General features: G+C 39.3%; 2 protein-coding genes and 1 long non-coding RNA gene across 4 annotated transcripts in view; 2 read left to right on the top strand and 1 right to left on the bottom strand.

Annotated features, from left to right (window-relative positions):
* The window catches only part of LOC309480700, an 87,322-nt gene that overhangs the window by 19,322 nt on the left and 41,792 nt on the right, over positions 1-26,208 (top strand). The window lies entirely within an intron of this gene.
* On the bottom strand, positions 69-24,473 carry ap4b1 (adaptor related protein complex 4 subunit beta 1). The gene is made up of 11 exons (XM_082145085.1): positions 24,321-24,473; positions 23,716-23,846; positions 21,686-21,910; positions 19,157-19,287; positions 17,282-17,429; positions 12,604-13,100; positions 6,745-6,828; positions 6,359-6,462; positions 3,088-3,295; positions 2,411-2,683; positions 69-627 (listed from the first exon to the last, which is right to left on the bottom strand). The coding sequence occupies exons 2-11, from the start codon at positions 23,826-23,828 to the stop codon at positions 197-199; spliced, it is 2,214 nt and encodes a 737-aa protein (XP_082001211.1). The 5' UTR covers positions 23,829-23,846; positions 24,321-24,473; the 3' UTR covers positions 69-196.
* bltp3a (bridge-like lipid transfer protein family member 3A) overlaps positions 25,509-26,208 on the top strand; it is a 42,492-nt gene continuing 41,792 nt past the window's right edge. The window contains exon 1 of one of the 2 annotated variants that reach the window (XM_082144986.1): positions 25,509-25,735. In XM_082144986.1, coding sequence (XP_082001112.1) covers positions 25,692-25,735 — 44 coding nt within the window. In that variant the 5' untranslated portion in view covers positions 25,509-25,691. The remainder of the gene's footprint in view (positions 25,736-26,208) is intronic. The other variant, XM_082144985.1, reaches the window with a different exon arrangement.

Consider the following 26,208-nt stretch of genomic DNA (forward strand, 5'->3'; position numbering starts at 1 on the left):
GTGCGCTGAATGTGCATGTGTGTAAGCCAATGTTATGTAGTGCTAAAATAATACTAATTGTCTGTAGATTCCAACAGCATATTACTATTTTATTGTAAGTTTTTTGTTGTTGTTGTCTAGAAAGACCATTAGATGATTTGTGTAGAAGGTACTGTGCATTGTCCTCATTGTCCTTGTGGTAATACTTCAATATTTTTCATAAACGATCAAAATGAAGAGTCTGGAACACACTCTTGATTATCGCTACAAAACCTCTAATGGTGTGTTGGTTTGCAGGCTGCTGTTTGACAGATACCACTAAGCTTCCTTCAGTGCCAGGGGCCTCCGGGTCTTCCTGCAACAGTTCAGCGAGGATCAGGGTCCCAGTGCCCCTGGTGTAAAGGTAGGCCTTCCAGGGCACAGTGTCGCCCGGCGTGAAGGCCAGAGTCTGGATCTTCACCAGCTGTAACGCGGCCTGTAAAGTATCCGCGGCGGCTTTGGGTCGAGGGAAACCCAGAGTTTGCCTGTGGAGAATCTCCAAGTCCAACCACATTTTCTCAAAGGTTTCATGGGATAAAGGAGGACCCAGAGATAGACTGATCTCCTCTTCTGTGTCATTTGGGCAGGAGAGGGTTACATCTTTACTCCCTGTTAGTCAGAGAAAGGTTATATGAGGGCGAGACAGTTATATGATGCTGTATTATTATTCAATTTATTATAAAACTTTAAATTAAATGTATAATATTATCATTTAACTATATTTAATTCAATCACAATTAATTAAAATGATGTAAAAAATAAATAAATTAAAGTCATTCAAATTAAAGAGGCCATTTTATGCCCAACAAAGTCTTGATTTTGGTTTTTGGCTCTATTAGAATAGGTTTACATGCTTGAATGTAAAAAATTAAATAAATAAAAAACATTATTTTCCCAATATTTGTCATTGCAGCTCCTCTCTTCCCAGTCTGTCAGTAACGCTCTATTTAGTTCGTCTCTATGAAGCCCCTCCTTTTGAAAAGTTCAATATGCTCTGATTGGTTGGCTGGATCAGTGTGTTGTGATTGGTCAACCGCTGAGAATGTGTTTGAGAAAGGTCCCACCCCTTACCATAACCGTGAGTTTCAACCAAGCGGCAACCTTCCGGTCTCTCTCTTAAAACCAACACGGAAGTTATTTAAACTGCAATGCATCGACCGGCCACTAGAGACAGACTGCAAAAGAAGCCCACTCTTCAGAAACCTACGGGTGCGTCCATATTTGGTTTCAACACACTACTAACTAACTCAATCACGCCCCGCCCCTTTATTTTGCGTATGCCTTTGGCGGGAATTATTTAAATTGCGAATATTGTGACGTGTTCGTTCACGTAAGAAAACTCAAGACTATTGGATGGAGTTTCAGGGAGTTCAGAAACAGTGTTACTGATATAGAGAATAACTCCCGCTGGAGGAACTTTGTGCTGTGTAACTTTGCAGAGCTTTTTCATGCTCAAACAGCAACATTACACACTAAAGGAAGTTGTAAGAAAGAAAGAAAGTCTTGTTTTTTGGTCGATATTTGTATTTTGTAAAATCACTGTATTTCTGCAATAAAAAAAATTAAAAAATATATATATACATTTGTAAATGTAAAAAAAAGAAGCATAATAGGTCCTCTTTAAAAATTATTATTTTTTTAAATAAATAGGGCAATTCAAAGAGGGTCCTCGCACCATCTTTAATCGGCCCTTAAAGGACAAGTTCGGTATTTTACACTTAAAGCCCTGTTTACAGATCGTATCTGATGAAATAGAACGGTTAAGATTAAAATTTGGACACATGCTGCTGTCCCGAGAATTTTAGGTTTATTTCGCTTCCCCCCACCACCCCCACAATGGTTGTCTATGTGCACTGGAAGATTCCTTCCTAAAAACACATTAAACTTTCGTTTACAAAGGCGTGAAACTCACCTAGTGGTCAGGGGTGTTCACTGATATGTTCCCTCAAAAATCGCTGAAAAAGATGCATTCCAACAGGTTTTATCGTAGTTTTTGTCCAACTCCATTGACTTGCTGTGAGACCGCAGCACCTTTACGGTATTACTCCGCCGCTTCTTCTTCTGCTTCTTCTGTGTATTCAATGAAATGCCCGTGGTTTGCTTGCAATTGGCAAAGGTGCATTATCGCCACCAACTGGGCTGGAGTGTCTATTATTCAAGCTCTCAACGGAAGAATCACGGGTGTGACGCGTTTGGCAAAATAGGTCCACAAAAGCGAAATAAACCTAAAATTCTCGGGACAGGAGCATGTGTCCAAATTTTAATCTTAACCATTCTATTTCATCAGATACGATCTGTAAACAGGGCTTTAAGTGTAAAATACCGAACTTGTCCTTTAATTATGAATTAATAAAAAACAATACAAAAATGACACAAAATGATGTCGGCTCACCTGGCAACAGCTCCTCTTCTGCACTGCTGGACGGCTGCGCAGAGGCTGATATGATAACAGTTTGAAGGCATAAATCCCGTCCAGACAGCGGACCCAGTGTGTTGAAGGTTGAGGCCCACAGACTAATGGGCTCCTCTTGCCGACCGGTGAGGACGCTCATGGACGGATCAGATTTGGGTCCAGTTACAGCTTTCCTAGTCTCTTCAACTCCACGCTGAAGAAGTCTGTAGTACAGCAAAGCCCGGTCACGCACACACATGTTGCTCTCTTCCTCTGGGAAGGGACAAAAAACATTGTAAGTGAATCACAGAAGCAAGAAGCTCTTGACTAAATGTGTCAAAGGTATTCAAAAATAAAGTGAGAGTTTCTAAGGATTAATCATACAGTCTGAAAACAATTAATCACAGTTTCCACAAAAATATGAAGCAGCAGAAGCTTATGGCATATTAGGCATATTAACATGCCTAAGACTTTTGCACAGTACTGTATATATATATATATATATATATATATATATATATATATATATATATATATATATATAAAGAGAGAGAGAGAGAGAGAGATTATAATTATTTCTACAGTCAAAGGTTTTTGTGTTCAGCTAGAGGAACACAACTAGTTTTGTCCAACGGTGCTTCTATTGACTAAATTATCTGTAAACATGTTTTACACACCAATACAGTAATGTAAAAGACGGCCCAGCATGTCTTGCATCTCAGCAGGACGGCACAGGAACATCTTCACTGAGGCGCTCAGCAGCTCCATCTTCACCGCCGAGGACAGCTCCGTCTTTAGCCCGTCTATGTAGCCCTCCACAACATAGGGGGCGCTACTGATCTGCTCACCATGCTCTCCCAGAAGCCACAGCAGAGCCTGTTTTCCCTGTGAGAAACGACAGAAGGATCTGATCTTCTCTGATAGGTCAGACATATGTAATGAAAACTCTAAGAAACTTTTTTTATTTTAGGATGTTTAGATCAGCTGTTAAAGGCCTGGTTTCACAGACAGGGTTTTAGGTTAAGCCAGGATTAGGTCTTAGTTCAATTAGGACATTTCAGTAGCTTGCCTTAGAAAAAAAAAAACATTACTGATGTGCATCTTGAGACAAAACAATGGCACTGACATATCTTTAAGATATGCTTTCAGTTACAACAACTCAAACATGCATTTTAGTCTGAGACTAGCTTAAGCCTTGTCTGTGTAACCGGGGCAAAGTCACCATAAAATCAAATGGACAATTCTTCATTGATGATGTGTTTACTGGCGTGAGGGCGGGGCAATAACCTGTCACTCACATGAGATCCACCAATAGAGGGATGACATACATTTGTAGACCAATTCGGCAGTTCGCATCACACTGGGTCCCTCGACAAAAACCCAATAGGATTTTTCCATAGGCTTTTAGATTATAGCAAAAAACAAGCTCTGTGATCAACAAAAGTTTATGATACTTACACGTTTTGTCCAAAATAATTTTCACAAACACAGCTTTTATGAATTTTGAAGCCTAAATGCAGTCGCCAGACAGTTAGGCTGGAAACGAACTACACGACGGTCACATGACTTCAAGGTCACCACCATTAAGCTTCCGACAGGACAGTTTGTAAGAGCGCGATTATAAGCACAAGGAGGCAGTAAAAGCGCACTGAGTTGACCTGTTCAGCGTGATGACGTTTAATGTCCCTGACGGCCTCTGTAGTCTCATTTAGCCACTTGTCAGCAACCACATAACAGCTTAAATAAATCATGAGTGGAGAGATACTGATTTTATGTCGTAGAATAAAACGTGAAAGTATCTTGAGCTTGTGTTCACCACAGACCTTATTTCAGCCATTTAACAAAAACATTCGAAAAACCCATTGATTGAGACAATGAAATTGTCCCATTTTTCACACAAAAAAAGTGCTATTTTGTTGGCATACAAAAATGCCTCATCCATAGCAAACCACAACCATCCAATGAATTCCTCATGGACAAAATCAAGCTCCGCCCTACCTTTGTTCTTGTTCAAGAAGCCATTTCACTCGGAAATACGTCACAATAGAAAAGAAAAGTCCATCACAACTTCCGTTTCATGTCGACTTTAAAATGAATATTCAGAAGACCGCATGATGGGCTGCATTGTGTTTGTGGGTCTTTAGCTTTAGTGTTCTGCATGTAAAACTAATTTGAGGCATCTGTTCTGCAGAGAAATGTATTAACCTCTACATACAGACTTTGAATCGGTGATGATCCAAAGGACCTTTGTGCCAGACATACGCCTTGATGAGGTACAGAGTCTAAATGCCGGATATGTGATTTTATGGGGTCATAAACTATGCTTCCATAGTCCAGATGTGATAGGATCAGTGTTCTGTAAAGGTTTAGCAAAACTGAGCTTTCTGCTCCCAACTTAGTTTCAACCAAAACCTTTAAAATCCCTATATTTTAAAATCTTTATATGAGGGATAAAAGACCATTTATTATAAATGGTGAAAGAACATAGTGCTATCATGTAAGGATAACGTATAAATCACACTTAATATGCAAAACTGTGGAGAATGAGATGTTTATCATATGTTCAACAATATATACACTACTGTTCAAAAGTTTGGGGTTTTGTACATGTTTTTGAAAGACGTCTCTTATTCTCACCAAGGCTGCATTTATTTGATCAAAAATACAGTAAAAACAGTAATATTACAGCAATTAAAAAAAAACTGTTTTCTATTGTAATATGTTGTCAAATGTAATTTATTCCTGTGAATTTTCAGCATAATCACTCCAGTCTTCAGTGTCACATGATCCTTCAGAAATCATTCTAATTTGATGATTTGATGCTCAAGAAACATTTCAGATTTTTTATCAAAGTTGTGATTCTTAGTATTTTTGAAAAAACTATGATAATTGTTTCTCAGGATTCTTTGATGAATCTTACCGACACCAAACTTTAAAATAGTAGTGTATGAAACTGGTCCTACAACATCATTTTTTAGGGTCCCTTAAATCTAATGTTGAACCAGGATTCATCGGTTTAAAAAGTTTGGACCCACTTGACTGAATTAGTGTTTCTCATGATCTTAAAGGGGTGGTTGAATATGATTTCACATTCCTAACTTTAGCTAGTGTGTAGTGTTGCTGTTTGAGCATAAACAACATCTGCAAAGTTACAACGCTCGAAGTTCAAAGCAAAGGGAGATATTTTCTTTTAAAGAAATTGCTTTTTAAGGACTACAACAAACGGCTGGAAGGGACTACAGGACATTCCTCCCGGGTTAGTGACATCACTAACCCTAAAATTGACATAAACCCCGCCCCCGGAACACGATTTATAGATTATCATGACAGAATATGCTAATCAATGACTAGAAGATAACTACACATAAGCTACATAAATTCATCAACTAACCATTCAGAAATGTTGTCTACATGTTGTCACTTCTTCTTGAGTCTCTCCATCTTTCTGACTTCGGTTTGAACATAAAAGGCTAAAAGTTTTTGGAATTTTCAGTGCATGTGTGTGTGAGGTAAAAGGACACAAGCTCTTGAAGCTCCACCCTCTGTGCCAGGTGCAGCAGCTCATTTGCATTTAAAGGAACAGACACAAAAACGGTGCGTTTTTGCTCAGTCTCAAAAAGTGACAACTTTAACATGTTGTATAAAAATATCTGTGGGGTATTTTGAGCTAAAACTTCACACACACACTCTGGGGACATCAGAGACTTATTTTACATCTTGTGAAAAGGGCATTATACCACCCCTTTAAAAGCTTTCTGATTGCAAGACTTATGCTGAAATTCTTGAAATTATATTAGCAGACAAATAAATAATTTGCCAATGTTTGCATTTCCTTACAACGCTTTTATTTTTTTTCCATTTTGTTATGGATGAGTTGGATGGGAATGCAAAATAAGGTGCTCAGCTTGTTGTGTCTGATCAAAATAGAAAGCAGGTGAATGATCTCACCTCACTATCTTGAGGATTGTCAACACAGGCCTCAACGGTCTGACAAACAGCAGCCGTACTCTGAGGACAGAACCACACCAAATCCCTGAACGTCTGGATCACGGCTAAACAGAGACACGCAGGGAAGCAGAAAGCAACAGATTAGAGGTACGATAGGAGAGCGGTTTGATTCTGTGAACTGATAATGTTTGTTAGCAAACAAAGCTTTTATCCAGGCTGGAGAAAGCACCTGCTAAAAGGTTTGTGGAAAGCAAACAGTGTTAATCACACAGTACTTCCTTTAGCGGGGAAAAAAAAACCTTAGGCAAACCATCTCCTTTACTCATTAACTACAAGATATAAAACCTGCACAGCATGCACAGGTGTGGCTCAGATATCTCTCATACCTGAAGTGATGTGATCTTGTTTCAATGCGAGCAGTCCGGACAGTATATCCAGACACTTCTCACTGTATGTTCGTGCAATACGACCTTGAAAAGAGCAACATTGTTACATTATATAATACATTTAGAAGTAATTTTAGCACAAAGTTGCAATGATAAATAATTCAACTATGATTTATATTATGGGACAAGAGATTTGTGTGACATGTGTGCTCTGTTTCAGTGTTCCCATTTTCCTTAGTTCCCTAGTTGGTCTCCTAGGTTGTTAATTAGTTCATCACACCTGTTGCTGTTCTCCCTGATTACTCCACATGGACATTAGGGCCTTACTTGTCATATTTAACTTGTCACAAATGAAGAAAAAGCCATTAAGGAAATTCAGGAGCGTCTATATTCCCATTGCACATCAGCTCGGAGAGGTCTTTATTTTAAATAAGAATATTTGAAAAGTGGGAATAAAGTGTTTATCAGGTAGGGTTAGGGCTAAGTGTAGGGGAGGGCTTTGGGGATAAGGACAAGTAATGTCCCAAAGCAGCATCCCTTAATGATTTTATTAAATATAACCATTAGGGGTGTAACGGTTCTCTGTAAGATTAAACGAACCGCACCCTTCTCCACCCATGGTTTGGCACGCACTTCATCTTAAAACTGAAGACGAGTCTATAATATGGTTTGTTGAAAATAACAATGTGTAAAACAGACAGAGTTCGGCTAATGTATGTTTCTGTCGTGCACGTGACCCCATTTCGCGTGGCGGTGTGCACGGCATTTTTTGTAACTCTGCGCGCGGCTCCGCTTCCGAAGATGCACGACTTCAAGCCGATGCTGTGAACATCTGTACCATCTTACAGGCACCCAGCTTGCGCTTGTCCAAATGAATTGCTTACATTTACAAAACTAGCCTACAATAGCAGAAATAAGCCTTTTAAATGAAAATAAAGGTCCATGTTTAATAAAAAATGTCATGAAATGAAATACAAATGTTTAATGAAATTATAAAATTGTTGTATGTTAATGTTAGTATCGGGTTGTAGGGGGCGGTGGCACATTGTGTTTGTGGGCTGTAGCACTGTTAAAAGCAGAGAAAAACACACAGTGTGAGCGCACTTGTGTGTGTATGGCTGGCTACTGAGATGAGTCCTAAATAAAAGAGACAATCAAGATGCGTTCTCTCCTAATTTTCCTTTGTATCTAAGATACAACATATAGCGAAAGTCAGAATTGTGGAGCAGCTGTTTCCAGAGTGCAGGATGTCCGTGGCTCCATTTGATAATAAGTCACAATCATGGGAGGAGTATTGTGAAATATTGAACCATTTTTTTCGTGGCAAATGATGTTGAGGAACCAGAGGAAAAAACAAGCCATATTTTTGAGCTGTGTTGAAGCGCAGACATACACACCGATGAGGAGTTTATTAATTCCTGAGAGACCAGGATCAAAGGGTTATGAGGAACTGGTGAGTTTGCTGAAAAATTGTTTTAATCCGAAGCCCAGCGAAATTGTTCAATGGTGGAAGTTGAATTCATGTAACAGATTCATCATCGCCCTGATGAAAGTATAGTAGAATATGTGGCCGAACTGAGAAAGCTTGCACAAGATTGCAATTTTGGGGACACGCTCACAGTTATGCTGAAAGACAGATTAGTGTGCGGTGTTAATGATGACAGCATACAACAGAGATAACTGCCTGAAGATGGACTATCGTTTGAGACGCCGCTAAAGAAAAGCTCAGGCTATTTCAGCTGCTAATACGGATATGGCAGATTTGCACAAAGATAAATGAAATCGACTGTGTACCACTGTCTTCAAGATGGACACAGGAGAAAAAAAGTAAGTCGAGTGTTACAGGAATGTGCTATCGATGAGGTGGAAGTAACCATTGGCCGAAAGACTGTAAGTTTGAAAAGGAAAAGTTTTATAATTGTGGTAAAATCTGACATGTGAAAGAGTATGTAGAATGAAACCACAAGAAACTTGTGTTGATAAAGGCTGGAAAGCTTGGAAATGGGGGAGAGGAAAACAATCAAAGAGGGCAAATTACCTTAAAGAGGATGAGGAAGATCAACCTGAATACATTTTTATTTTGTTTTGCTATTTTGAGATCGACACTGGATGTCCAGATGGAATATGACAAAATGGGAGCTAAAAAGAAACTGGCTGAACTGAAAACTAGCTCTGTCAGTTTAAAAACACACAGTGAACGCTCTAGGTACCACCAAAGTAAAAAGTCAAACACAAAGGGCTTTCCAAAGAGCTCACAGCAGTGGTGGTGGCAAGATCTCGGCCTGACTGATTAGGATGATCATGGCTCACAGAGCTGGAACTCAGCTGGGAAAAAGCGAGTAGAATTAAAGGCAGCTCAGAGTTGTTGCAGGACATTTTAAGGAAACATGAAACCGTTTTCAAAAAGGAACGTGGAACATTAAAAAGGAGTCACTGTTAAGATTCATGTACCAAGCGATGCAAAGCCTCATTTTTGTAAACCACGGTCACTCCCTTTTACCATGAGAGAGAACATTTAAGCTGAATTTGATCGCCTGATTAAAGACCATATAATTGAGCCTGTGAAATTCTCAGAGTGGGCAGCAACTGTTGTGCCTGTTTTAAAGCCAGTTTGTGGAGACTACAGAGTAACCATTAACAGAGAGTCGTCACTGGAACCTTATCCCATTCCCCGAATGGAGGATATGTTTGCGATTTTAGCTGGAGGAGAAAAATACAGAAAGTTAGATATGAGTCACGCATATCAACAGATTCTGGTAGATGAGGCGTCAAAGTAGTATGTGACAGTGAATACACTAAGTATTGTTCATGTACACCAGATTACCTTTAGGGGTAGTACTTCCAGTCCAGCAATCTTCCAGAGGACTATGGAAGGGGTCCTGAAGGACTTTCCAAAGGTAACAGTATACCTGGATGATATCTTGTTGACAGGACGAGATTACCAAGAGCATTTGATGATGCTGGATCAAGTGTTGCAGTGGTGGGAGAAGTATGGTTTGCGGTTGAAAAGGGGAAAGTGTATATTCTCAGAAAAGGAAGTCATTTTCCTGTGACATAAAGTGGTATTCATTCCATCCATTCCCCCAAAAATTCCAATCAGTACAGGATGCATATTCAGGAAGCGATTTCTATAACCGGTTCCTGCCAAACCTCTCAACTCTGCTTGCTCCGTTGCACAGGTTTTTGAAGGACGTCCCCTGGTGTTGGAAAGAGGAACAAACAAGCAAGAGTTGCTGCAGTCTAACCGTGTGTTAATACACAATGATGAGAAAAAAAGAAAAAAAATCTTTATGGCTGTAAATTTGTGATCAGTACAGACCATAAACCTTTACTCAGAACTGATAGCTGTGCCAAAATTATGAGATGGGCAGTGATGTTGAGGGCATATGAGTATGTCATTTCTTACAGAGCAGGCAAGGACTATGGAAATGCGTTGAACAGCGTTGTTAGTCCTTTGACAACATCAGAGCAAATCAAGCACTGGACCACCCAACATCTTGTCCTCTCTAGACTGTGTGATTATGTGCAATCAGTCTCTCCCAGGTTTGTCAAGGATGAAAGGCCTGGCCAGGAGTTACCTGTGGTGGCCCAGTTTAGATGCTGACATTGAGATTGTGCTGTGTGTCCAGAACAGAGAAAAGCCCCTCTGTGTGGCCCTCTGTCTTCTCCAACAGCCTTGGAGAAGAGTTCATATTGGCCCAAATGACACCTAAATACTTGCGGTCTTCCTACGAGTCCACACTTTCATGGCATGACGCCACTTCGACTGTTGGAAAGAAGTCTGCTGTGGAGCTCGCACCAGTGCGGGCTCTGCAAAAGTGCGCATTTCAACCTCAAAAGGGGCACTCGCGAACACCCTTCTGAAACCTAAAATGACAAATAGGACTTGGACTTGGCCATGGATCTCATGGACTTAACGGACACATGCATTGGGCAGCCATTGTAAGTCCACAAGACCGAAAGTGCATATATGAAGTGTGCCATTTGGGACAGGGACATTGACTATGCTGGTCCATTTCTGGGGAAAATGTTTTTAATCTTAGTCAACGCCCATTCTGAGTGGACTGATGCATATCCAGGAAATGACTCCTGAATCACTCTTTACTCTTGAGTGCCTCAGAAATAGCTTCAGTACACATGGCATTCCTGAAATGATAACGCTCAGTGTTTTGGCATTGAAGCGAGCAAAGAATTCATGTCTAGGAATGAAATAACGTACGTCACCTCAGCACCGTATCATCCATCATCCAATGGTCTTGCTGACCGGGCAGTACAAACTTTTAAGGAATTCATGAAAAAAGTTCTGGGAAACACTATTGAGACAAAGTTGCATTGAGCATTTAGTTATAGTATTACACCCCAGTCTACAACAGGGCTGTCACCTGCAGAAATGATGATGGGGAGGAAATTGCGATGCACCATAGACAAAATACACCCTAACTTCACCAGCAAAACTGAAGCCAAACAACAAGTTCAAAACGAGCACCATGACCAACATGTGAAATACCGTTATTTTGAAGTAGGAGAAACTGTGTATGCATATTCGGGTACGGACCAAACTGGGTGAAGGGAGCAATTCAGGACATCACAGGACAAAGGTTTTAATGTTGTTTTAAGGTGGGGTAGAATTAAATGAACGGAAAAACTCATCATTTTGTTTGCGTACCCCCTCTGTCACCTCGCATACCCCAGTTTGAGAACCACAGCTCTAAATCATTAGCAAACAGTGAGAAGTAAGGTACACACATGACAATATTTGTTGCCTATATAGTATAGCCTACATCCCAAATAAGATGTGAGTTTGGTCTTTTATATTACTATTTAAGTCCATTAAGCTACGTTAAGCATTTAATATGTCCCGACGGCAGGGGAATCCTGGAGTATGACGTATTGAGAGAACTGCAGCACAGCGCCGCGATATTAAATTTAAAGGGTCATGAAACCCTAAACTAAATTTTCTGAGATTTTAACAGAGGTATGTGTGATGAACATCATTGAAGACAATGTTAGCATCTGTTAGATTTAATTGTAGGGGAAAACTGGTTAATTTTGAGGTTATTTTCGTCTTTCGGGTTTACAATCTATATCGTGTCCACTATACGCATCGGTGTCTCATAATTATTCATGAGACTTAGTTTTCTTATCCTATGAGAAAACACTGTCTTGTGTGAATGCGTTTTGTCATTTAAAAACCTTTATAATGATCATGTTAGCTGATCTATAATGCGAGATGGGGGGCGCCGCAGTTCAGAGAATCAGATCTGTCGGATATACAACACGTCAAATCATCCACTTCTCCAGAAATAATAAGTACGGTAAGTGGCCGGTGAAGTTGGAAAAGAAAAAAGTTACTTACACAATGTGTATCTGATATGAATAAAACACGTTGTCAATTTATAATTGAAAGGATTGTTATTGCCGCTTCAATAAACATCAGTGTGTATTTTACAAACTACAAACTAGTTTTACAAACTACAATTGTTTTGCTAGTACTTATGTGTATTTAAATGTCTGAAACCTAAAATAAAGATGATTGCATTAAAAACACTGAATAGTTGTGATATATGACAAGCTTTAAAGCGTTAATCTAATATACGTAGCAGGGCATTCAATTACTTTTAAATTAGATTGGCTAAATCTTTGTTGCCCATTGTTGTTGTTTAAAAAAAAAAAAAATGTTTTATCAAAATAAATTTGATCCATTTCTTTTTTATATTTATATATATAGTGCATTACTAAAAGTAATGAAATCACGGTTGTAAACTATACACAATGCGCAAAATTTTAAAGTCAGCATGAAACAGAAGTTGTAACAGTCTTTTCTTCCCTGTTGTAACGTATATTTGTGAGATGTGTTACCTATAGCGGCAATGGATGCCTGGGCGAGCTCAGGAGACACATCAGTGCAGTAACTTCTCAGCTCCTCCAAAACCAAAGCCACGTTTTCATCGTTCACCAGCTCCACCAGGATCTCCATCTTGCGAAACTTAATGTAACTCGGTTCAGAGTAACCACAAAAGAAGCGTTTGTAATGTGTGCCGAAAAGGCCCGGCTGACTCCGCATGACCTGCTGAACGTGACAGAGCCCAGCGAAGCGAAGTTCGCGTGATGCAGAACCGCACGTGGCCAGCAGGGGGGCGCTCGTGTGCAGGAGGGCGTCGGCCTGCACAGCCGGGTGGGCGGCGGCTAAATGAAGGAAGAGGCGGAGCGTGGAAACTGAGACATGTGCGTGGGCGCTTTGGAGGAAGGCGTCTAATAGGCTGAGGATGTCGAACAACTCGTCATCGCTACGAGGTCGGTAGCGTAGCAGGAAGGTGAGGACCTCACTCTGAGCCCAACTGTCCAGGTCCTTCATTCTGAAGGAGAAAACACACACAAACACAAAGTCCATCCTTAGAAAATCTGCTAAATGGGTCAATGACATGATTCGTGTTGCTGTTAGCATTTGAACACCTTAGTCCTTCAAAAATGCAGGAAAAAAATAAAAACTAAACAAAATAGAAAGTGGAGACCCTTTAGTTTAGGTTGTAAAATGTCATGTGGTTGTTATAGTTAACTAAAACTATTAAAAACCATGGTCAGTAATTGAAATAAAGCTTAAATAAAATAAATGTATGTATTTATGTGTGTATCCTTTCAATATTTTTAATAACCTTTTCTTTTCTAATTTTAATCAATTGAAGTACATTATATATTAATTTCCACATATATAGAATTTAGATACACCTGTTATATAGCAGAATTCATTTAAGGCATGACTTTATATTTAAGGTATTCATTTCCGTAATTTTGAACCTGTTAATTGCAGATTACATTATGTAATTGGCAGCATGTATTTTTCTTTCTTTTCTCTTCCTTTTTCTTCTGATTATGTATTGTTGTAAAATACTTAAAATTAAATTAAATTAAATAAACTAAAATATAAATATTACATGAAAACAAACTTTATATTTAACTGCAGGCTTAATATTTTTGTGGAAACTGTATTATTTTGAAGAACAGAAGGAAGTTCAAAAGAACAGCATTGTTTACCTTAGTAACATAATGCTTAAACTTAAATTAGAAATGTTGCCAAATAACTGAAATAAATAAGTTTAAGTACTAAAATTACTAAAACTAAAATTGAAATTTTATTTAAATCAAATAAAAACTAAATAGAAAAATATGCATATAAAATAAAAATAATAAAAACTAGATGTACCGCATCGCGGTACAAAATATGACCGCCGCTCAGGCCTGCACTGGCTTTCCACAAAAATAAATGACGTGGAGTAATTTGGCTGTATTGCGTGTTTATGTATATACCTAAAAAAAGTAATAGTATGTGCATGTCTGTCTGTGTGTGTGTGTGTGTGTGTGTGTATGTGTGTGTCTGTGTGTGTGTGTGTCTGTGCGTGTATGTATGTGTGCGTACATGTGTGCGCGTGTGTGTTTGTGTGTGTGTGTCTGTGCATGTGGATTTGTATGTGTGTGTATGGGTGTGTGTCTGTGCGTGTGGATGTCAGTGTGTGTGCATGCTTGCGTTTGTTTGTATTCCTGCATGTGTGTGTGTGACAGTATCATCCTAAACCAGCAACCCTTCGCTCAACAGCACCATCTACAGGCCGATGAGTGTACAGTCACTAAATGTGCACATAAATGAATTTATTTTATACCCCCCCATGGATGAAATTCTACAAAACTTAGCAGAGGATACCCCCCAGAGGATGTCAAGTTAATCATACACATGAAATATGGTGCAGTTCTGAACATCTCCACTGAAGATAGGGGCGATTAAAGCAGAATAATATTGCATTTTCATTTTTTATGGGAGGGGCGCAAATCACAAATGAGTGATTATGGGCTAGGTTGATGTGGGCCCTTAAGAGCAACATACCATAACAATTACAAATGTTTACAATTACAAATTACAAAGCAATAACAAATGCATTTTTTGGGGTTTGGGGGGGCCCAGCGCGGGGGGGGGGGGGGGGGGGGTGGCCCCCGGGGACCAAACGAAATTTTTCCGTAGAAGTCTAGTGGGGCTACATGCTCACCAAATTTCATGTTCCCCGGTGTTTCGGTGTCCCTGGTATCATTGACGAAAAATTTACGGGGGCCCCAGCGCAGGGGGGGGGGAAGTGGCCCCCGGGGACCAAACGAAATTTTTCCATAAAAGTCTAGTAGACCAACATACCATAACAATTTCTTCATCCTCGGTGCCACGGTTCAGGTAGTTATTTAGGAAAAACTGCATTTTTTGGGGTTTGGGGGGGCGCGGGGGGGGAGTGGCCCCCGGGGACCAAACGAAATTTTTCCGTAGAAGTGTAGTGGGGCTACATGCCCACCAAATTTCATATTCCCCGGTGCTTCGGTGTCCCTGGTATCGTTGACGAAAAATTTACGGGGGCCCCAGCGCGGGGGGGGAAGTGGCCCCCGGGGACCAAACAAAAATTTTCCGTAAAAGTCTAGTAGACCAACATACCATAAAAATTTCTTCATCCTCGGTGCCACGGTTCAGGTAGTTATTTAGGAAAAACTGCATTTTTTGGGTTTTGGGGGGGCCCAGCGCGGGGGGGGAGTGGCCCCCGGGGACCAAACGAAATTTTTCCGTAGAAGTCTAGTGGGGCTACATGCCCACCAAATTTCATGTTCCCCGGTGCTTCGGTGTCCCTGGTATCGTTGACGAAAAATTTACGGGGGCCCCAGCGCGGGGGGGGGAGTGGCCCCCGGGGACCAAACGAAATTTTTCCGTAAAAGTCTAGTAGACGAACATACCATAAAAATTTCTTCATCCTCGGTGCCACGGTTCAGGTAGTTATTTAGGAAAAACTGCATTTTTTTGGGTTAAGGGGGGCCCAGCGCGGGGGGGGGAGTGGCCCCCGGGGACCAAACGAAATTTTTCCGTAGAAGTCTAGTGGGGCTACATGCCCACCAAATTTCATGTTCCCCGGTGTTTCGGTGTCCCTGGTATCGTTGACGAAAAATTTACGGGGGCCCCAGCGCGGGGGGGGAAGTGGCCTCCGGGGACCAAACGAAATTTTTCCGTAAAAGTCTAGTAGACCAACATACCATAAAAATTTCTTCATCCTCGGTGCCACGGTTCAGGTAGTTATTTAGGAAAAACTGCATTTTTTTGGTTTTGGGGGGGGCCAGCGCGGGGGGGGAGTGGCCCCCGGGGACCAAACGAAATTTTTCCGTAGAAGTCTAGTGGGGCTACATGCCCACCAAATTTCATGTTCCCCGGTGCTTCGGTGTCCCTGGTATCGTTGACGAAAAATTTACGGGGGCCCCAGCGCGGGGGGGGGGGAGTGGCCCCCGGGGACCAAACGAAATTTTTCCGTAAAAGTCTAGTAGACAAACATACCATAAAAATTTCTTAATCCTCGGTGCCACGGTTCAGGTAGTTATTTAGGAAAAACTGCATTTTTTTTGGGTTAAGGGGGGCCCAGCGCGGGGGGGGGAGTGGCCCCCGGGGACCAAACGAAATTTTTCCGTAGAAGTCTAGTGGGGCTACATGCCCACCAAATTTCATGTTCCCCGGTGTTTCGGTGTCCCTGGTATCGTTGACGAAAAATTTACGGGGGCCCCAGCGCGGGGGGGGAAGTGGCCTCCGGGGACCAAACGAAATTTTTCCGTAAAAGTCTAGTAGACCAACATACCATAAAAATTTCTTCATCCTCGGTGCCACGGTTCAGGTAGTTATTTAGGAAAAACTGAATTTTTTGGGGCTGGGGGGGAGTGGCCCCCGGGGACCAAACGAAATTTTTCCGTAGAAGTCTAGTGGGGCTACATGCCCACCAAATTTCATGTTCCCTGGTGCTTCGGTGTCCCTGGTATCGTTGACGAAAAATTTACGGGGGCCCCAGCGCGGGGGGGGGAACTGGCCCCCGGGGACCAAACGAAATTTTTCCGTAAAAGTCTAGTAGACCAACATACCATAAAAATTTCTTCATCCTTGGTGCCACGGTTCAGGTAGTTATTTAGGAAAAACTGCATTTTTTGGGGTTTGGGGGGGCCCAGCGCGGGGGGGGAGTGGCCCCCGGGGACCAAACGAAATTTTTCCTTAGAAGTCTAGTGGGGCTACATGCCCACCAAATTTCATGTTCCCCGGTGTTTCGGTGTCCCTGGTATCGTTGACGAAAAATTCAGTAAGGTGAAAAAAAAAAAAAAAAAAAAAACTTTGACAATCCCTATATGACCGCTTTCGCTAATAACAAAATGACAAAAACTTAAAGTTAAAATGTAAACTGAAAATATGAATACTCTAATAGTAAAATGTTGTGCAAAATTGTTACAATATTTATGAATAAAATACTTTTAACCTTTGAAAACACTTATTAGGGTTTGTACATGTATTTAAGGTGTAAGGAATATGTTATTACATATGTTATTACATAACCATACGAAACCAACATGAATAAAAAGAGCATTTTTAAATAAAAAAAGGTGACACGTTTTTTTCTTCTTTTTTTTAAAACATGAGGCTGAGTTTTCATGACAAAATTACATTATTTAGATGAACAATCCATTGAATGTAATGGCAAAAATGGCACACCTGTTGAGAAGGTGATGAGCAATGGGTTTGTTAATAACCACACCACCCTCATCTTTGAGAATTTCCTCCAATGCACGAAGACAGTTCACCACAACCACAGGGTCCGGGTCCCTCAGAAGAGCATACAGCTCGTTCACTATACTGCCATCTAAACGACACAATGTATTCATTTAGCAGACACTTATATACAAAGAGAATTCATTCAGATGCTCTACTGTACATTCATCATGTAAAAGACATAAACTGGACCCTTATAGAAAGGATATTCAAAGCCCTTGAGGATATAAACACACTGAACACTGAACGTTTAGAAAAGACAGGGAATACCACAGTATTGTACTGCTGTTTAGTATCATGGTGATAAACAAATTGGGATTTCCTAGTTTTGGCCTGTTTTTGATTATACAACAGGGCTCCAGACTAACATTTGAGAGCAGTGGCACCGGTGCCAATAAGTTCTACAGATGGTGGCGCCAGCACCTGATTTGGTAACACTGGGGGAGTGGGCAGGCTTAAACATAAAGGTAATTTAATCATAAAATGACTATCGTTTTGCATTAGTAAGTGCAGTTACTAATAATATTACATGTTTATTTCTTGGAAATTAAGCATTGAGCTTGAGTTGAGATGCAGATAAAATTAACTTTTAAATTCTACTATATTTAATATATTCTACTCTTATTAAGTGTTCCATTGTTCTTGTATAGTATCATACTGAACTGGCCGACAGCTTCAGTGATTATAAAACGAGCACTCTATACTTGTTTTCTTTGTAATTCAGTCAAAATTTGAAGAACATTTTTGTTTTTTATTAGACTTTATGACGTCCATATATTAGGGAGTGGAAATGGCAAATAAGTCAATTAGTGATCCTCTGCTGCCATCTACTGGTTATAGTGGTCATTTTGTGTCTTTTATTTGTAAATAAAAGTGTTTGTTTGACACTAAGTGTTTAGTTTTTCTATAGGTTTAAACATTTAGTTTTTCTAACCATCACATTAAAAATTTATTTGGCTAATATTTTTGATTGGATAATATTGGAATATTGGATTGGAATATTGGATAATATTTAGAGCTTTGAAGTGCTGGAAAAAGTGTGAAGCCCTTGAAAAATGCTTGAATTTCACTCTTAAAAGGTTGTACGAATCCTGAGATGAATAATGTAAAAAAAAAACTAAAAAAAACATTCGACTATTTCTGCCACAATACCATGGTTACAGTTAGCATGAATGTTGGTGATTTGTGGACTGAAAAGCCTTCTATAACTTGTTCATTCATGGCACAATGTTACTCCTGTGTCAGCCCTGTTTGATCTGATATCTGTGGTTTATAACAGAGAATTCTGTGCCGAAATTGAATGCTTCTCAATAGATCTCACTTAAATGTTGTTAATTCTGTGGTGAATTAACACAGCTGTGTTGTAGCGGTGTCGCGTGCTCGAGATCGTCCGGCAAGTAAACCTGTTCTGAGCTCGCGCTGCGATGTCTATTGTTGCTCCGAGCTGATAATCAGTTGGGCAAATGTGGTGGTCGCACTAACAAAGTTTAGTTGCACCGGCAGGAAAAAAGGTTGCAAAACGCCACCATTAGGTCTCAGTCTGGAGTTCCGTCCAACAGGTTATCTACAAGTAGGTGATGCTGAGGGAATGTTCTGTTCAGTTAAGGGTCTGTGACATGCTGTTATTCGTCACAGACGCTGCACTTAAAACATTCCTTTAAGGGAACAGTGTGACCCAAATCATTCAGCTCATGCATTCGTGTGCATCCATGCACATGTATTAACCAAAATAAAATAAGATAGCAACAGTTATTATCACATTATGTTTAGCAAATTTCTTATCAACTGTTTAAATTCAGATAAACAGAGCACTTGTACCCATGTCTGTGTAGGGCTGTAGATTGTGCAATTTGGCACATCCAAGCACAGCGACTCTCCTTACGTAACTGGCCTTGTCTCGCAGACCTGCAACAATGGGCTGCTCTATGTACTCTGGCATACCTGGCATTCTGAAAAACAAACCAATTAATCATATACAGTATGCTAGGATTTATTCAAGAAATATTCCACTTTAGACTGTGTCTTACTGTGATTTTGATGCCAGTGTTATGGGTGGTTTTCAGAGAGTTTGTTGTTAGGGTGTTGCTAGGCTGTAATTGTGGTGTTTTGAAAGGTCAGTAGGTTGTGATTGCTACGGTGTCCTGGGTGGTTGCTAGGGTGGTGCTAGGCTATTGCAGTGTTCTGGGAGGGTGCTAGGTGATTGCTAAGTGATTTCCAAGGTGTCCTGAGTAGTAAGGCCGGCTGTTGTGGTGTTCTGTGTCATTGCTGGAGCGTCTCTTGGATGTCCTGGGAGGTTTCTAGGGTGTTTCTTATTAGGGTATTGCTATGATGCTGTTTCAGTGTTTGGATGGTTGCTGGGGTGTTACTAAGTGATTGATAGGGTGTCTTGTGTTGTTGCTAGGGTGTTGCTAAGATGTTGTTGTGGTGTTTGGGTGGCTGCTAGGGTGTTTCTTATTAGGGTATTGCTTTGATGTGTTCGGATGGTTGCTGGGGTGTTACTAAGTGATTGATAGGGTGTCTTGTGTTGTTGCTAGGGTGTTGCTAAGATGTTGTTGTGGTGTTTGGGTGGCTGCTAGGGTGTTGCTAAGTGATTACTAAAGTGTCCTGGATGGCTGCTAGGTTATTTCTTGTTAGGGTGTTGCTAAGATGTTGTTGCAGTGTTCTGGGAGGGTGCTAGGTGATTGCTAAGTGATCTCCAAGGTGTTCTGGGTAGCTGATAGGGCATTGCTTGTTAAGAGGCCGACTGTTGTGGTGTTCTGTGTCATTGCTGGGGCATTTCTTTTGACGTTTTGATGTTGTCATGGTGTCCTGGGAGGTTTCTAGGGTGTTTCTTGTTAGGGTATTCGCTCCGTGCACAATATGGCGACCGTTGACGTTCGACCTTGAGTGTGTGGGCCAGTACTTCCGGTGATCTGACAGCGAGAGACAACAGCGACCGAGTTCCATTGCCAGAGATAATTTTTCACAATGAGTGTTTTTAGGATTCAAGAGAGGTGACTTGTCTTTCAGAGGGTGACAGCCTCAGCACTTCATTGTTGTGTGCCGTTATGTACCGTTTCATGACGTTACAACAAAGAAGTCAGCTTTCATGCATTCCCCGTTTATGCTGCAGTACGGGCTGAGTGGATGCAGACAATCCGGAGGGATGACTTCAACGCGACCACATTTTTAAATGCATATAATTTTCAGTGTATTTCACCTGTGCGTTTCTATGCTTTCTATTACTGCATATATTTTGTGCAAGTGAGATGAGTAAAGACCATATCTGTTTCAGAAATCATTATCTGTCTGGTGTTTATAAGCAGCACATGCAGTATTTCACTTAGCTATATTAAATTGTTTGTGGTACCTACATTTAAAAATGTAAATGTAAAATATGTGATGATAATATTGTTTGAGCAATTGATGCAAGTAAGTGAAAATATATGCGCAGAATTGAGAAAATAGTATTTATGGAGATAAATTGTAGCCTATCACAGGGCAAACGTGTGAATGTGCACGGTGCATTTTATGCAAACAACTCTAATAGTAGTTGTAACTCTATATTTACAGTAGGCATAACTGTCATTGTGTATGCAGCATGAGTCAAATACAATCTTCTGTTCGTGAACAGTTAATTAATCTGACTATGCATCTGTGCATTTAATTGCCATTGGCTAGTGTGATAGTAATATGCATCTTAGTAGTATTTTAAGTGATATAATTGATTCTATAAACAACTATAAGAGATCTTTTTCGGCTTTCTCCGGCTCCCTGCACCGGGCGTAATGCAAAACCGGAAGTGTCTACCCCCACACTCGCGGAAATCCAACATGGCGGCCATGTGCAACTAGCCTATTGCTGTGATGCTGTTGCAGTGTTTGGGTGGTTGCTGTGGTTTTACTAAGTGATTGATAGGGTGTCATGTGTGATTGATAGGATGTTTCTTGTTAGGGTGTTGCGATGTTTGGGTAGTTGCTAAGGTGTCGCTAAGTGATTACTTTAGTGTCCTGGATGGTTGCTAGGGTGTTGCAAAAAGGTTGTTGCATTGTTTGAGTGGTAGCTAGGATGTTGCTAAATGAATGCTAAAGCGTCGTGGATGGTTGCTAGGGTGTTGCTTTTTAGGGTGTTGCTAAGATTTTGATGCAGTGTTTGTGTGGTTGCTAGGGTGTTGCTAAGTGATTGCTTAGGTGTCCTGGATAGTTGCTAGGGTGCTGCAAGGCTAATTGTTGCAGTGTTCTGGATCATTGCTGCAGCCTTGCTTAGCTGTTGTTGTGGTGTTCTGGGTGGTTGTTAGGAGGTTACTAGGTGATTGCTTGATATTCTGGGTCTAGAAAGACAAAAACAAATGATGCCAGACATACAAACCTGAAGTTGCACATGTTCCTTAGGGCCAACCCTCGCACCATCGGATTGGGATCAGCACAATCCTTACGGAGGGTGTTGATTGCCAGTAGCGCCAGGTCAGGCTTGTCACTGGCATAGGTGCACATGTACAGATATACCAGCTTCTTCTGAACAATATCGACCGTGGCACTGGCTTTTACCATGTCCATAAATAAAGCAGAGACATCCAGACCCTGTGTCATGTACCTACAAAGAAACAAACAACAGCCTGAGAAATCTCTTTTTGACTTTTTTTGTCAACAATTCACAAGTTGTGTCTCAGGATAGATCTACATTAATTACGGTACATTTAAAAAACTGTATTTTCATTTCAAAATGCTCTCAGTCCACACTAGCATTTTCGAGCTTTTCTTGTCCACACTGAAACATCACAGTTGCTGTGCATACTTAAAACATAATAAATAAAAAAAAAAATTCTAATTCATCCACTTGGGATAGTGTCTTCAAAAAGCTCAGTTTTCGCAGGAGAAACAAATGCGTTTTCAAATGTATCCGGATCAGTGTCGACGTAGCCTAACTAATGATGAGGGTTAAGGTGGAAATCAAGACACATAATGAACAATGACATAAATGTTCTTCTGTTTCTCATGTAATATATTCGTATATATTCTTCAAAAGGCAAGATTACTTCATGATATTTTTTAACTATCGGGATGCCCACACTTTTTGACTTTTCCAGTCACGTGTGATTGATGGATAATAACTACTGGATAAGAAATCATTTATATGTCATATGCTAATAAATCATTCAAAATGATCTGAAAACCAGTTAAACTGATTAATTCAGAACCGATTCAAAAGTTGATATTCTACTACACAAGCAATATCTAGCTGATGAATTATTTACGAGCTGAGCGCAACTAGAAATATGTACACTACCGTTCAAAAGTTTGGGGTCAGTAAGATTTTTAATGTTTTTAAAATAAGTATCTTAAGCTCACCAAGGCTGCATTTATTTGATTAAAAATACAAACAAAAACAGTAATATTGTGAAATATTATTCCAATTTAAAACAGCTGTTTTCTATGTGAATATACAGTAAAGTGTGATTTATTCCTGTGATCAAAGCTGAATTTTCATCCTCATTACTCCAGTCTTCAGTGTCACATGATCCTTCAGAAATCATTCTAATATGATGAGTTGATGATCAAGAAACATTTATGATTATTATCAATGTTGAAAACAGTTTTTTACATTTTTATTTCATGATGCTATGATGAATAGAAAGTTCAAAAGAACAGCATTTATCTGAAATCTAAAGCTTTTGTAACATTAAACACGACCGTTCAAAAGTTTGGGGTCAGTAAGAATTTTTATTTTATTTTTGGGGGAAAGAAATTAAATAAATCAATACTTTTATTCATCAAGGATGAGTTAAACTGATCAAAAGTTACAGTAAAGACATTTATAATGTTAGAAAATATTCTATTTTAAATAAATGCTGTTCTTTTGAACTTTCTATTCATCAAATAATTTTGAAAAAAATTTGTACACAAATGTTTTCAACATTGATAATAATCATAAATGTTTCTTGAGCATCAAATCATCATATGTGACACTGAAGACTGGAGTAATGATGCTGAGAATTCAGCTTTGATCACAGGAATAAATTACAGTTTAAAATATATTAAAATAGAAAACTGTCATAAAATATTTTAAATTGTCATAATATTTCACAATATTACTGTTTTTTTATTTTATTATTGTTTTTTTTATCAAATAAATGCAGCCTTGGTGAGCAGAAGATTCTTCTTTTAAAACATAAAAAAAAATCGTACTGACCCCAAACTTTTGAACGGTAGTGTATATCTATAGATATTTCCATAATTTTTACGATTTTATTAATTTCCATAAGTATTCCAGGCCGGAAAACTCTAAATTTTAATTTTAAATAAAATAAAATTTGATTCTGATATTTCCAGGTCTTCCATTGCTTGGTGCTTCTGCAAGTCCTCTCTTCATCAGAAAAGGCAGATGAACACTTGACGGACCTGATGACTTTGGTGATGTAGTTTTTGTAGCGGAGGCGGTCTGCTTGGACGTGGGGATTGGCCAGAGCTCGCTTGAGCTCTTTCACCGTCTCCTCCGAGCCAAAATAAGGCATTGTGGGTTCTTCAGGCGCCTGCCAAAGAACAGCAGAGAAACATAGTCTGAACAAACTTAATATAATTTCTGATTCCCAGTAAACATGCTGGTGTTGTGTTGGGCAGTAATGTAATTATTCTCTAATGATGTATTTTGGTTTGTGCCTAATGCTAACAAATATCTTCAATTATAATAAGTGTCAGTCTGGCAATAAAGTAAACTATCTCAACCCCACCATAACAATTAATAATCATAATCATAATCAACCACAACTGGAATCAGCCTGACAGTACAGTAACAGACCAGCATACATCTAAAGACCAGAAGAAGATGACAGCTGTCAGACTTTATATATTGTTATTTCATATATTTGTTTAGCTTGTCTTTATGAAGCTCATACCTATTAGTTTATATCAAAAGCAATACATGTATCATCTCCCTTTCTAAAAGTACTAATATGCTTTTCGCAGACACAAAGGGCACGTAAGACTATAAAATGTAATATACATACCTCCTCTATCAGTTTCTAAACAGTACATCAAAACACAATCAGCTAAAAGAAAACAACGAGAACTGAATATTAGAAATATAAGCGTGTTTATGGAAATCAGGAAGCGTGAAGCCAGGATCAAACTATTTTGTTCCTCTCAAAACATGTTCACGGAATTCAAAATAAAAGCTCATCGCTTACCTGATTGATTTTGTGAAGTAATTTTACACTATTTTTAAAACTAATCTGAATCATACAAATAAATATTTTTTCTTAAAATGACTGTAGTTGCAACAAAAAACAAGTAATATAATAACCATGATAGAGATTGTAAAAGAGATGAATTTATTAGTTTTTCTGTTGTTATCTGATAGAACTGCTATATGTGTACTTTGAATGCTTTTTGTTGATTCACAGGTGTTTAGTTTAAAACAACACTATACATAACACTGTCTGGAGTAAACCAATTTTATGTAAATACATGTTGGCATGATCTATTATAAAAGTATGAGAAGCTTCAGTCATTGACTTCTGATGCAATAGAATGGGAATAAATTACAACATACACTAGCAATTCATTAATGTATGGTAATGATGGAATCATATTATTTATTAATATTATTATTATTATCATTATAATTGCAGTTACTGTACTTTAAACTTTGACATTTATTTTGTTATAATTTTAAATACAGGCCACTTTTTGGAACTCGCTTAAAATGCAGTTTTAATGCAGCATGCTGTATCATTAATAATGTGATATATTATATTGTCTCCAGATATCGTATATAGTAGTTTAGTGTAGTAATATGGTTCTCAAATCCTTTGACTTCAAGGGCCCATTAAAAGTATTTTTTAATCACAATTTATATCTGATAAAATATAATAGAGTTAAAAAAAATCATAAATATTTACAATTATAAAATATGAAAAACGTAATTTAAAAAATTATAATTATGCATAAAAATGCACACAAATATTTTAATATTAATTTATACGACTTTTCCATGTCTAGAAATAACACTTTTATAGTTCTTCAAAGAAAAAAGAAAAAAAGATGTTGAGGGGTGAATTCAGAAAATAAATATCTTAGTTGTTTTAGTTCTTACTTTAATGCTTGTCTTTATTTCAATTTTAATAAAAAATTAAATAATTTCATTCATTAGTTTGCTGAGGCCCTCTAGTGGTTAAGTCTCTTCTCAGTAAGGACTTTTATTTTGACACGCAGTCGTTGCGGCGATTCTGATTGGCAGAGTCTGCGCTGGAGCAGCAGCGGTGTCAGTCGTGAGCGGGGTGTGAGTGTGTGTTTGTGTGTGTGTCTGCGTCTGCGTGAGTGTGTGTGTGTCAGCAGAAGATTTCTGAAGATGCTGGAGAGGTAGCCAGTCAGACGGGATGGCCGGAATCATTAAAAAGCAGATCCTGAAGCATCTGTCCAGGTAATATGCTGTTTGGGTGTCATTTGATGATTCATCAGTGTCAGTGTTTTCACGGGACTCACACAGTCACACCGCTAATAAACAAACACAGACATACGCTCAGTGTGTAGCAGTCCCTGTAGTTTATATATTTAAAATTAATATAAATGTACATTTGGGGTCAGTTAGGTGACATGCTAATAGACTGCAGCATCTATGCTGGTGTTATGCTGAAACTACACAACGTTATGTTGAAACAACGCAACTGACCCACACACACACACACACACACACACACACACACACACACACACACACACACACACACACACACACACACATACACACACTGGGCCTGTGACAGAGTAGTAGCATATTAAACATGTTAAGCTTGGGAAAACTCCATAATCAGCATGTTTATGTGATATACTACTAGTTTAAGCAGAAATAAATAGGTTTATTCAACAGTGATTTGAACTCTTCATGCCTTTGGT

Source organism: Leuciscus leuciscus (genome assembly GCF_965113295.1).
Source record: "Leuciscus leuciscus genome assembly, chromosome: 18".
Taxonomy (NCBI): domain Eukaryota; kingdom Metazoa; phylum Chordata; class Actinopteri; order Cypriniformes; family Leuciscidae; genus Leuciscus; species Leuciscus leuciscus.

Excerpts from the sequence above, each read along its gene's own strand:
- ap4b1 (XM_082145085.1), bottom strand. The coding sequence starts at position 23,828 with ATGCCTTATTTTGGCTCGGAGGAGACGGTGAAAGAGCTCAAGCGAGCT. Across the intron at positions 21,911-23,715 it reads TACATCACCAAAGTCATCAG|GTACATGACACAGGGTCTGG; the intron begins GTCCGTCAAGTG and ends GTTTCTTTGTAG. Across the intron at positions 2,684-3,087 it reads TCTTTTACATTACTGTATTG|AGGAAGAGAGCAACATGTGT; the intron begins GTGTGTAAAACA and ends GTCCCTTCCCAG.